Source organism: Leucoraja erinacea, chromosome 30 (genome assembly GCF_028641065.1).
Source record: "Leucoraja erinacea ecotype New England chromosome 30, Leri_hhj_1, whole genome shotgun sequence".
Lineage (NCBI taxonomy): Eukaryota > Metazoa > Chordata > Chondrichthyes > Rajiformes > Rajidae > Leucoraja > Leucoraja erinaceus.
Genome location: NC_073406.1, coordinates 20884844 through 20898562, shown reverse-complemented (window position 1 = coordinate 20898562; position 13719 = coordinate 20884844). Strand labels below are relative to the sequence as shown.

Sequence of the window (13719 nt, the reverse complement as noted above, 5' to 3'; positions counted from 1 at the left end):
GTGGGCAGGTCGAGGGGGAGGTTCCTGACAAACCACAGTTTTGGTGGTCCAGGCCTGTTGGGGGTGGTGGTTGAAGCAGATACATTAGTGGCATTTAAAAAACTTTTGGGTAGACATATGGATATGACGGGAATAGAGGGATATGGGCTATGTGCAGGTAGATAAGCGGTTGTCTTGGCATCATGTTGGCACAGACATTGTGGGTCGAAGGTACTGTTCTATGCTCTATGTTCCCGACTGCCATGAGGTCCTTGCCGTTGGATCCGGGTCTGTCCTGTCAAGGACTGTGTGGTGACTGTCCGCGCACCAGACTTCGTGCGTAAAAAGATGTCATGCATAGGTGGCCACCTGAAGGGGCATAAAGTCTGTGGCTCCAGGATCGACCTCTTCAGCCATCACAAGACAGCATTTCTGGAGAGGAGGAATGGGTGATGTTTCGGGTCGAGTTCTTTCTTCAGACTGATTAAGATCAGTTCTTAAGATTAAGATCACACTGATCTTCAGACTAGTAAGAACGTCATTATGGGTACAGGTGGTAATTAAACTCTCTTGCCTTCTGACCTGGAGGGGAGCGTGCAGGCAGCAGTGTTGCATAAATCTGCTGCGTATCAGAGCAGTACATGGATAATCTCACTGCTCTGATAAGTGGGAAAGGTGGTGCAGTGGTGGTGCAGTGATGGTGCAGTGAAGGAATAGGTGACATTTCGGCCTTCGTCTGAAGAAGGGTCTCGACCTGAAATGTCACCTATTCCTTTGCACCATAGATGCTGCCTCACCCGCTGAGTTACTCCAGCATTTGTATCTACCTTTGATTTTTCCAGCATCTGCAGTTCCTTCTTAAACATGTCAAAATCTGGGTGCGGTCAGACAAGTAAACACTTGCTTCATCTCGATTGGAATAAAAATAATAAATGAGCTACACGAAGATTTGGATTTTATTTTATAAAGGAGATACATTCATGATGCTACTCTTAGTGTCTTAAACGGAATACATACAGAAAATATTTGGAAAGGCTGGGCGTACAAAACATCATGTATATACAGGTTGTGTTTCAACTTTACACTTTGCTCCGGATCATTCAAAGGTGAAACAGGACATTAAAATACAAACAAACAGACAATTCTCTAAAAAACTAGAATACAAATCCCTCCTCATTTCTTCGTGATCTCTACTCCCGAACTGGCAAGGGCAAGGACTTTATCTCCAGTTCCTGCAAGTTGATATAGAGACACAATGGGTTAGTGCCGAGACTGCACTTTATTCATGGGCATCCTTGCTGGAGGTAACGCCACACAACTTTCTATCTTGAATGATTGATTGAATTTAAAGGCACAGCATTAAAAACAGGCTCTTCAGCTCACAGTGTCCACGCCGACCATCAATCACCTGTTCACACTAGTTCTATGTTATCCCACCTTCACATCTGCTCTCTACATACTGGAGGCAATTTACAGAGGTCAATTAACCTACACGTCTTTGTGCGTGTGGGAGGAAACCCACGTGGTCACAGATGGACCATGCAAACCCCACAGTGGTGCAGCACCTGAAGGCAGGATCAAGCCCGAGTCTCTGACTCTGTGAGGCAGCAGCTGCATCAGAGACTCGGGTTTGATCCTGCCTTCAGGTGCTGTACCACTGTACTACCCTTTGTCCTCCCACTTCCCTTGATAGTATTTTAAATACCTGCACCCCATTATCATCTTCCACTCATGCACTCAGGGCATTTGCATTGGCAGCAGCCAGAGGAATGAGTGAATAACACATCCATTCCTCTGTTCTGTCTGCTTTGAGACTTCAGGCAACAGTCGGAATGCCCAGGAGTGCCTCTGCCTTGGACTACAGACTGACGTCCAATCTTTACCTTGCAGCTTTTCACCAGCACCTCAAAAATATGCTAAAAAGCAGCAAATGCAAAACACTAAATGCCAAAATTGCCGTCAGGAACCATTTTGCATCCCAAGCACCTGAGAAAGATTACAATTTTGATAAAAATAGCCAATGGAAAACTACAAGGTTCACTTTGTGCAGAATTTCAGTTCCAGCTTAAAAGTCCAATCTCTTTTTATATCTGATTTGTGCCCATTGAAATTAAACACCATTTGAACTTTCTAAAACCAATCATGCTTAAATCAATGGGTAAAGTCTATTCACACGTCATGTACCATTATTACAAACAGTTGATCCAGAATAATTAATTATTACATATTAATAAATAACACCTTTGTTTCCTTAAAGAAAGTGTGATAAAATTGTGTCACTGGTAAAACTTTTATGTTGTTTCATACAAAAATTCATATTCACATTCAATGTATCAATGTATTCACACACAGATCACTTACTACCCTGAAGCAAAAGTTGCCATGTTCTTTGCCAATGTGGTTTATAAAATGATGGTCCATGAGGTGAGGTAGACAATTGACAAGACAATAGGTGCAGCAGTAGGACATTCAGCCCTTCGAGCCAGCACTGCCATTCAATGTGATCATGGCTGATCATCCCCAATCAGTACCCCGTTCCTGCCTTCTCCCCATATCCTCTGACTCCGCTATCTTTAAGAGCCCTATCTAGCTCTCTCTTGAAAGTATCCAGAGAACCGGCCTCCACTGCCCTCTGAGGCAGAGAATTCCACAGACTCACAACTCTCTGTGTGAAAAAGTGTTTCCTCATCTCCGTTGTAAATGGCTTACCCCTTATTCTTAAACTGTGGCCCCTGGTTCTGGACTCCCCCAACATCGGGAACATGTTTCCTGCCTCTAGCGTGTCCAAACCCTTAACAATCTTATATGTTTCAATAAGATACCCTCTCATCCTTCTAAACTCCAGAAGAGTTCATAGACATCCTTGCTGCAGATAAATCCACACAACTACCCGTCTTGAATGATTGATTGATTGAATTTGAAGACACATTGTGGAAACAGACCCTGCCGCCCACCGAGCCCACGCCGACCATTGAGCACCCGTTCACACTAGTTTAGGTTAGAGACACAGCACAGAAACAGGTCCTCTGGCCCAGTGAGTCCGTGCCGACCAGCGATCGCCACGCACTAACACTATCCTACACACACCAGACACAAATTAACCAAGCCAACAAGCCTGTATGTCTTTGGAGTGTGGGAGGAAACCGGAGCACTCGGAGAAAACTCACACAGGTCACGGGGGGGAACGTACAAATTCCACACAGTCAAGCACCTGGGTTTCTGGCGTTGTGAGGCAGCAACTCTGCCGCTGCGCCACCGTGCTGCCCTAGTTCTAATGTTATCCCACTGTTATCCCACTTTCACGTGCACACTCGGGGCAATTTAGAAGTCAACTAACACAGGCTTCTGGCATCACATTTTGGTACATTTTGGATTGAATCGTACAACTGCAAACTCTATTGCCAACTGAGGCCGACCTGAGTGCTGCTAAAAAGAACACGGGAGATATAGTTAATCGAGAAACAAGCGGTGAAGATTCAGCAAGGGTGAATTCAGTGTGACTTAAATGTTTAAAATTTCGTTTAATTTGCAATAATGTGAATATTTTAAATTTAAGTCAAGTCAAGTTTATTTGTCACATACACATATGAAATGTGCAGTGAAATGAAAGTGGCAATGCTCGCGGACTTTTGTGCAAAAGACAAACAACAAAACAACCAAACAAATTATAAACACAATCATAACACACATATTCTGTTAATAAAATATATAAAATCATCTGTTAATAAAATATAGGCTCTATTTAGCATTTCTATCTTTAAGTATGACTGTGGCACAGTGGTAGAGCTGCTGCCTCACAGCTCCAGAGACCCGGAGCCGTCTGTGCGGAGTTTGCACGTTCTCCCTATGAACGTGCGGATTTCCTCCAGGCACTTCGGTTTCCTCCCACATTCCAAAACGTACAAGTTTGTGGGTTAATTGGCTTCTATAAATCGCACCCTAGTGTGTACGATGTGAAAGTGGAATAACATAAAACTAATGCGATCGATGGTAGGCATGGACTTGGTGGCTGAAGGGCCTGTGTCCATGCTGTATCTCTAAACTAAACCGCATATATTAATACCTGGTTAATTTATGATTAATATATGTGTTTTTTGTGGGTGGACCCAGGAAACATTTTGGATTGTCATTCAGACACTCGCTCAACGTAAAGCCAAACATGTACTGCATGTTTCTGGTACTCTGCAACATTTATCACTGATTATTCCACAACGTGTACATTTTAAAGGATGTTGTTATGGCGCACACTTGGACTTACCGAGACCTCCAGAGACTTTCTCAAAATGGCTGAGTGCAGTGCTGGCATTTGTCAGGAGGAAGGCTTCTTCATCTGGAGTCAGCTGAAGATAAAGTCAGAATATTAATTCTGTGCAGCCTCAGAGATACACCAGCAATCACAACCTGCACAGTAACACAAGCCGACGAACACAAGACAAAATGCCGCAATCAAGTGTCACTAATCGTAAGTCACAGAACAATTCTGCTACTTGCATCGAACATAAAGTGCTGGAGTAACTCAGTGGGTCAGGCAACAACTCTGGAGGACAAGGATAGGACAATGTTTCAGGTTGGGGCCCTTCAATCGTTTAAAGAAAGGTCCCCACCTGGAGCGTCCCCTATCCACTTTCTCCAGAGATTCTGCCTGAGCTGCTGAGTTACTCCAGCACTTTGTGTTGTACGCAGCATTGCAGCATCTGCAGTGCCTTGTACGTGCACAGTACTGCCACTGGTTTGTCCTCAGAGAGTTACCTTTTCTTCCAGCTTCCTCAGAGCCGTGAGGATCTCAACTTTCTGCTGCATGTAGACATCCCGGGGCAGTTTTCCAACTATTACGTCTCGGTCCATCTGAAGGAACACAGTAACGTCAAACCTGGATTTTTAACACATTTTTACTACAATTATTTCACACTGATATCATGGGCACTGCATCTGTCAAAAGACAATCGGATTTTCCTGTGAATAATTAGCTGAGGAAAGGTTGGCTGAAGCTTCTCCTCCGGGTGAGTTGGCCCAGAGTGAGATGCAGACTATAATTGGTCTGCTCTGGGGCTACAACTGGTCGAAGAATTCTTGGGGGCAAAGTCACCTGAATGTTATTGTCATCACTAAGTCATTAACCAGTGATTCACACTGCAAGCTCTCTTCTGATACCTCCCCATTGACCAGTGGAGTGGACAAAGGGCAGGATATATATCTGATCTCACAACATAAAGTGGACTGACATTGCTAGCTGTGTCAATTCATACAAAATACAGTCTGCTTAAACAGAATCACACAGCATGGATGCCAGTCCCGTTGGTGCAATGAGACTCCACACACTTTTACCCACAAAAAAATGTAACAGCTACTTTATTCTTTATACAGTCTTTATTACCCACAGGAACACAAGAACATAATCTTATTTTGTTCATAAAATTTGACCTGGGCTGAATGGAGTTAAAATTATAAGAGCATAGTTGACAATTATTGAACTGTGGTGAAGCAGGTAGAGCTGCTGCCTCACAGCATCGGAGACCTGGGTCTGATCCTGACCTCGGGTGCTGTCTGTATGGAGTTTGCACGTTCCACCCGTGTGCAGGGAGTGGATGAGGGAGTGGGATAACATAGAACTGGTGTGAACAGGTGATGAACGGTCAACGTGGACATGAAGGGCCTGTTTCCGTGCTGTATCTCTAAACTAACCCAAACCATCATCGGTGAAACCATCAGTTTCTGTTCTACACTTCTCACTTGGGATCGAGAAATAGCAGATGCAGGAGTTTACAGCAGATTAATCAGCATCAGTGCAGAGCGCTCACCTCTGCCAGTCGAGTACGCAGCTGCCCCGGCTGTTTCTTCGCAAACATTCGGATAACCTCGGGGGTTTTAAAGGCCTGACTGATAGCTGCCTGGATTGCCTGCCAAAGACGAGGAAAAGAATAACACGCTGCAACAAGGCTGCCACAAGCACAGTCTACTCCATACCTGCAGTAAGATTTTTTATATAACGTTATCTGGAGATGGCACATAGAATTAAAACAGAATTAATCCACACTCAGATGGGGATGAGGTGGCTTCAGGCCGAACGTGTCTGCGCAATTTCTCAGACAAGAAAGAGACATGGCTTACATTCCTATGGCATCTTTTGTGAACTTATAGCATTGCAATGTATTTTACAGCACATAGTTATCGTGCAGGAAATATTAAAGCAATATGTACACGAGGTTTAATGAACAGCTACGTCATTACAATTAAATAGCTTTGTCAGTGACGTTGGTTTGGGGATAGTTACAGGTAGGTCTTTGCTCAGGTCACCCTACAGACTCAACTGCTTGCTGACAATAATGCCTGGGAGCTTTTCCATCTACTGAAGGGCTCTGCTCTCAGTGCAGTACATCCTCAGATCCCCAGGTGGAATTTCAACCGTTATTTTACGACTTGCGTTTCTGGAGTGCGGGACTCAATTCCAGAACGGTCACGGTGGCGCAGTGGTAGAGTTGCTGCCTTACAGTGAATGCAATGCCGGAGACCCAGGTTCGATCACAACTACAAGTGCTGTCTGTACGAAGTTTGCACGTTCTCCCCGTGACCTGCGTGGGTTTTCTCCGAGATCTTTGGTTTCCTCCCACACTCCAAAGACATACAGGTTTGTAGGTTAATTGCCTTGGTAAATGTAAAAATTGTCCCTAGTGGGTGTAGGATAGTGTTAATGTGTGGGGATCGTTGGTCGGGGTGGACCCGGTGGGCCGAAGGGCCTGTTTCTGCGCTGTATCTCTAAACTAAACCAAACTCAGAGACGAGGGTGTGAGTAACTAAACCCTGGCTAACCTAGACAGTTCCGAATAGATCCACGACAGCTGATTCCATTACCCACACTAGACCAAGGACCAAGGCCAGGGCTGAGTTCCCTGCGACCGATCTCTTTTAAAACTGGAGCAAAACCTCATCGAAGGCCAACATATCCTGAATACAATTTGCACTTAAAATTCCCACAGGTAAATTGTGCCGTGAAAACCAGCTCAGTCAAGAAAAAGGGGCACGCTACAAAGAAAAAAAAAAAATATATATATATATCACCTTCCAAGAAGTAAATTGCCTTGTGGAAAGAAAGACTAAATTCCTATCAATTACAATTTTTGGTCACCAAAGTGAAATACTGATATTGAGATCTGATATTAATAAAAAATCTTTTAACCTTAGGCTATGCTTTAATAAAAAAATCTAAATCCTCAACTGTCTAATGAAAGATAAGCTGAACTGAAGCATGAACTCCATGCCTCCTCCTGCAGTTGTTGCCTCCAGGATTTCCTGAAGGAAATACCGCCATCATGAATAGAGACTTAAACCGTTCGGTGCAAGGATTCCCCCAACTTACACAGAGTACTGGTAGTGTAATCTCTGCTGAGGCCGAGCTTGAAAACACACACCACCAGACTCAGGAACAGCATCTTCCCCTCTGTTATCAGGCCTCAGAATGCTCTTGCCATAAGCCAGGATATGGTCTGATTTACCTCCACCCCACTGCGAACATTGGACTTTGTCTCTGGAACTGGTGCTCTACGCTACTGAGAACAATATTCTGCACTCTGTGTCTTTGCTCTACCTATTGTACTTGAGTTTGACTTCGTTGTATTTATGCAGAGTATTACATGAGCTGACAGATAACATGCAAAAACAAAGCTTTTCACCGTGCCTCCGTACACGTGCCAACAATAAACCTAAATTACTCATCCCTGCTTCTTACAAGTTGCATTCCACTGAGTTCATCAACTAATGTCATATCTCCAGACATGATTTTCTTCAGAGACTCGTTGAATTCACTCAGCTGTTCCAATGTTTCCTGCTTTGTTTCTTCATACTCTTCAAGCTCAAGTTCCTCCCTAAAATATTGGGGTAAAATAAATAAATCAATGAGTGTCGCTGACAGGGTGCTACATTGGTCTTTCTGTCTTTCAATAGAAACGTGTGGAACTGCATCTTGCTTTCTCCTCGCCCCACTCTATTGACGATATTGATTCCCAAAAGAGGGTAGAGTGTGACAATCGTCAACCTTATCTTGTTTCACCCGCAACCTCAACAAGTATTGTCATCAACACGGGCAGCACAACGGTCGAGCTGCTGCCTTACCGCACAAGAGTCCCGGGTTCAACCCTGACCATGGGTACTGTCCGTATAGAGTTTGTACATTCTCCCTGTGAACGCATGGGGTTTCCCCTGGATGCTCTGGTTTCCTCCCACTTTCCAGAGGTTTGTAAGTTAATGGACTTTGGTAAAGATTGTAAATTGACCCCAGCATGAAGGATATTGTTAGTCTACAGGGATCGCTGATCGGTGCGGACTCGGTAGGCCGAAGGGACTGACTCTGTGCTGTATCTCTAAATGAAACGAATCAATTGACAAAGTGCTGGAGTAACTCAGCGGGTCAGGCAGCATCTCTGGAGATAATGGGACTGGTTCACAAGTCAGAGGAGTAGAATTAGGCCATTCGTCCCGTCAAGTCTACTACGCCATTCAATCATGGCTGATCTATTTTTCCTCTCAACCCCATTTTCCTACTTTCTCTCCATAACCATGACACCTTTAGTAATCAAGAATCGCCACCTTAAAATACCCAATGATTCGGCCTCCATGGCCATCTGTGGCAATGAATTCCACAGATTCACCACCCTCTGACTCCCTCTTGGAGTATTGTGTTAACTTCTGGGCACCATGTTAGAGGAAAGATGTTGTCAAGCTGGAAAAGGTACTGAGAACATTTACAAAGATGTTGCCAGGATTAGGGGGTCTGAGATACATGCAGAGGTTGAGTAGACTGTGTCTCTATTCCTTGGAGCGTATAAGGATGACGGGTGATCTTACAGAGGTGTATGAAATCACAAGAGGAATAGATCGGGTAGATGCACAGAGTCTCTTGCCCAGAGCAGGTGAATCGAGGACAAGCGGAAGCAGGTTTAAGATGAAGGGGAAAAAATTTAATAGGAATCTGAGGGGTAACTTTTTTACACAAAGGGTGGTGGGTGTATGGAACAAGCAGCCAGAGGATGAAGTTGAGGCATCCCAACGCTTAAGAAACAGTTAGACAGGTACAAGGATAGGACAGGTTTGGAGGGACATGGGCCAAATGCGGGCGGGTGGGACTGGTGTAGCTGGGACATGTTGGTCAGTGTGGGCAGGTTGGGCCGAACGGTCTGTTTAAATGCTGTATCACTCACTGACACTAATAACTATATTCTGCACTCTGGCATTTTTCTCTTTGCACCACGGGTTGTACTTGTGCAGGACTTGTTTGTACTCGTGCACAGTCTGACTTGACTGGACAGCGTATAAATAACGTTACTCACTGTATCCCGGTACACACGACAATAATAAACCAAAATTCAACCAACGCCCTTTCAGGACATCACAAGGTAACTTGCAGCCATTGAAGTAGTTCTACGGTGTCATTAACCTAGGTACAGTAAAGACATCATGAACTCCATTGGGAAAAATTGGTCAAGGTGGGAGAGAGGGGGTGCAGAGATTATGGGGGGGAGGAAATACGTAGCCTGTCTCCGTCTGAAGCAAACCCTGACCACTTCTTCCCCCCCCCCCGCTCTTTATTCTCAATTGGCAGACAATTGTATTGACCCTTGCTGCCGCCGCCTGAATGAGATACACAACGCAGCACAGACCTGTGATCCGACATAGGGCTTTAGCAATCAGTGGCCTACAGACACAAGAGTGTCAGAGGTCATAGAGTGATACAGTGTGGAAACAGGCCCTTCTGCCCAACCTGCTCACACTGGACAACATGTTCCAGCGACTCGTCTCACCTGTCAGCAGTTGGTCCATATCCCTCCAAACCTGCCCTATCCATGTGCATGTCCAACTGCTTCTTAAATGTTGGGATAGTCCCTGCTTCAACTACCTCTTCTGGCACCTTGTTCCATACACCCACCACCCTTTGTATGAAAAAGTGACCCCTCAGATTCCTATTAAATCTTTTCCCCCTCACCTTAAACCTATGTCCTCTGGTCCTCGATTCACCTACTCTGGGCAAGAGACTGTGCATCTACCCGATCTATTCCCCTCATGCTTATATACCTCTATAAGATCACCCCTCATCCTCCTGTGCTCCAAGGAATAGAGTTCCAGCCTACTCAACCTCTGCCTATAGCTCAGGTCCTCTAGTCCTGGCAATATCCTCAGAAATCTTCTCTGCACCCATTCCAGTTTGACAACATCTTTCCTATAACACGGTGCCCAGAACTGAACACGATACCCTAAATGTGGCCTCACCAACGTCTTATACAACTTCTACATGACCTCCTAATTTCTATTCACAATACTCTGGCTGATAAAGGCCAATGTACCAAAAGCCTTTTTGATCACCCGATCTACCTACGACTCCACCTTCATGAAACTATGCACATGCACTCCTAGATCCCTCTGCTCTACAACACTAGAGCCCTACCATTCACTGTGTAAGTCCTGCCCATGTTAAACTTCCCAAAATGTAACATGTGTCATGTTTCTGCATTGAATTCCAACAACCATTCCTCAGCCTACTTGGCCAGTTGATCAAGATTCAGCTGCAATTTTTCACAACCATCTTCACTATCTGCAAAACCACCCACTTTTTTAAAATCATCTGCAAACTTGTTAATCTTGCCCTGTATGTTCTCATCCAAATCGTTGATACAGATGACAAACAGTAACAGGCACACCACCAGTCACAGGCCTCCAGTCCGAGAAGCAACCTTCCACCATCACCCTCTGCTTCATTCCTCTCTCCTTGGATCCCATTTGATCCAACCTTCCAGAACAGCCTACCATGAGGAACCTTGTCCAATGCTTTACTGAAGTCCATGTACACAACATCTACAGCTCTGCCCTCATCGAACATTTCGGTCACATCGTCAAAAAACTCAATCATATTTGTGAGACACAACCGCCCACATACAAACCATGCTGACTATCCCTAATCAACCCTTGTCTGTCCAAATTCCTGTATATCCTATCCCTCAGAATACCCTCCAGTAACTTTCCAACTACAGATGTTAAGTTCACTGGCCTATAGTTCCCAGCATTTTCCCTGCAGCCCTTCTTGAATAAAGGCACAACATTTACTACTATCGTAGTGCATTCAGCGCCTCTTCGACCGTAACACTGACTGCTATCAAGACACTTCCATTGACTGCTCCATTGAGTTCCTCTGTCCTCCTGGCTTTCTCTTTGGTAAATACAGAGGAGAAATACTCATTGAGGACCTTGCACATCTCCTGTGGTTCCACACAGAGTTGACCGCTTTGACTCCTGACGGGTCCCACTCCCTCTCTAGTTACCTTTTTCCTCCTTCTACACCAAAGCTAGTTAAAGTGGAATTTGGCCAAACAAGTCTGTAATGTAATAAGAAAAGACATAAAATACCAGCTTTGCCAAACTGCTTCCTCTCATACCTGCACTCGTCGAGATCTTGTAACTGCTGCATTAGTCTGTCAAGCTGCTCCTCTAAGTTCTGCTTCAGTTTGCTGGTTTCACTCTTCCCTCGTGAAGCCATCTTTATCCTAGATCCAAGGTCAAACATCACACAGTGGTTATTCCATTAGAGTTAAACCAATTGCACTATTGTTACACAATGTAGGGAACATTTGATAAATGTTTCTGAACAATCCAGTGTTGGATGACTGATTATTTTCACATAACGTGTCACTACTCGTCGGGTGAAAGGGCCTTCGGATATTTGTAAAAGGTGTTATTTTTTAAATCTGGAGGTAATTGTTCATGAATCTTATGGGCTGACATCGGAAGGGGTGGGAAATGGAGTTAAATGGGGATGGGGGAATTGGGGTAAAGTTAAAGCTGTCTTGTGAGAAAGGCAAAAGACAGAGGGCGGTTCTGTAAGAGGGTGCGAAGACATATAAGGAGAGAGGCAATGGGGAGGGAGGATGAGGAAGGTGAGGTGGGGAGAAGGGCTGGGTAGAGGAGGGAGAGGGATGGAAGGAGGGAGAGGAGGGAGGGAGCTGGAAGGGGGGGAGGAAAGGGGCAGGGAGAGGGGGGGAGAGAGGGGGAGAGAGGGGGGGCGAGGGGGAGGGGGAGGGGGGGGGGGGGCGGGAGGGGGGGGGAGAGAGGGAGAGGGAGGGGAGGAGAGGGGAAGGAGAGAGAGAGGAGGGAGAGGGAGGGAGGGAGGGAGAGGGAGGGAGGGAGGGGAGGGAGGGGGGAGAGAGAGAGAGAGGGGGAGGAGGGGGAGGGAGAGGGAGGGGGAGAAAGAGGGGAAGAGAGGGGAGGGAGAGGGGGGGGGAGAGAGGGGAGAGAGGGGGGGGAGAAGGGGAGAGAGAGAGGGGGGAGAGGGAGAGGGAGGGAGGAGGGAGAGAGAGGGGGGGGAGAGAGGGGGAGGGGGAGAGAGGGGGAGGGGGAGGGGGAGAGAGAGAGGGAGGGGGGGGAGGAGAGAGAGGGGGAGAGAGAGGTGGAGGAGAGAGAGAGAGGGGGAGAGGAGAGGGGGGAGGGAGACGTCCCTGGAGTCGCCACCATGTAACGCCGCCGCCGCCGCCGCCGCTCTCACCTCTCCGCCCTGGGGGACCCACCCTCCGGCGGACCGACTTCCGGCCCAGTGGCCAATCAGGAGCGCGCCTCGGTGTCACCTGTAACAGGGTCCGGCGGGACGGCCCCTCATTCACACCTCGCCCGTTCCCTCTGTCCGGAGATGCCGCCGGTCCCGCTGCGTTACTCCAGCATCTTGTGTCCATCTTTGGTGTAAACCAGCATCTGCAGTTCCTTCCTGCACACACATCACCTTAAAGGGGACTCACCTCGGTCGGGATGTTAACGCAGGGCGAGTGGCCGCACTGGCAGGCCCACTTTAAGTGACACTAAGTGGGCCCCACCCGCCTGGGTCACCCATGGATAAACCCAGCTCCACCCGGTGTGTCCCTTCAACAGACAGGGCACATCAAGCTATTACACACTACAGTGTAGAAGGGCGTTCGGCCCATCGCCCTGGTTCTGGCTCCTTGAATTACAATTGGCGTCACACTTCAAATATTGAGTTTTTACTCGAGATTTTGTAACTGCTTGTAATTCGATAATGTGACACAGAAAAAACTGCATTGCAACGGGGACCCTCACCAACTACATTCACCATTCAGGAGTGTACCTTTGTCAGTTGCACCAGATATGAACTTGAACGATGAAATTAATACTTGCCTGCAGCTTTACAGGATCATTGGATGCAGCAGCAACAACAAATGTTCAATAAATGATCAATTACTTAAAGTAAACAAAACCACTAAGATGTTTAAACAAAATAGGTAGATGAGTCTCAATCCGAAAATTCACCTATCCATATTCTCCGGGGATGCTCCAGTCTGAAGAAGGGTGCCAACCTGAAACATCACCTATTCCTTTACTCCAGAGATGCTGCCTGACCTGCTGAGTTACTCCAGCACTTTGTGTCTATCTTTGGTATAAACCAGCATCTGCAGTTCCACGTTATAACACAGAGCATAGTAGTATGTAATCTAGGATGATTTGGTGCTGAGGTTAGGGGTGTGCAAGGTGTTTAGTTCAGCTTAGAGATACAGTGTGGAAATTGGCCCTTCGACCCACCGAGTCCACATTGACTATTGATCACTCAATCACAACAGTGCAATGATATCCCACTTCTCATCATCTCCCTACACTCTGGCAGCAATTTACAGAGGCCAAATAACCTACAAACCTACACCTTTGGGACGTGAGAGTAAACAGAGGAGAATGTGCAAACTCCACATAGACAGCACCCGA

General features: G+C 46.3%; 1 protein-coding gene across 2 annotated transcripts; it reads right to left on the bottom strand.

Moving 5' to 3' along the window:
• Positions 1-919: 919 nt before the first annotated feature.
• lzic (leucine zipper and CTNNBIP1 domain containing) lies at positions 920-12547 on the bottom strand. Of its 2 annotated transcripts, none has more exons than XM_055659629.1 (7): positions 12500-12547; positions 11397-11504; positions 7703-7838; positions 5778-5876; positions 4729-4824; positions 4238-4319; positions 920-1211 (listed from the first exon to the last, which is right to left on the bottom strand). In XM_055659629.1, exons 2-7 carry the CDS (start codon positions 11495-11497, stop codon positions 1153-1155), a joined length of 573 nt encoding a protein of 190 aa, XP_055515604.1. In that variant the 5' UTR covers positions 11498-11504; positions 12500-12547; the 3' UTR covers positions 920-1152. The 2 variants fall into 2 exon arrangements, with proteins under 2 accessions (XP_055515604.1, XP_055515605.1); XM_055659630.1 differs by having other exon boundaries at positions 12466-12506.
• Between the last annotated feature and the right edge of the window lie 1172 nt (positions 12548-13719).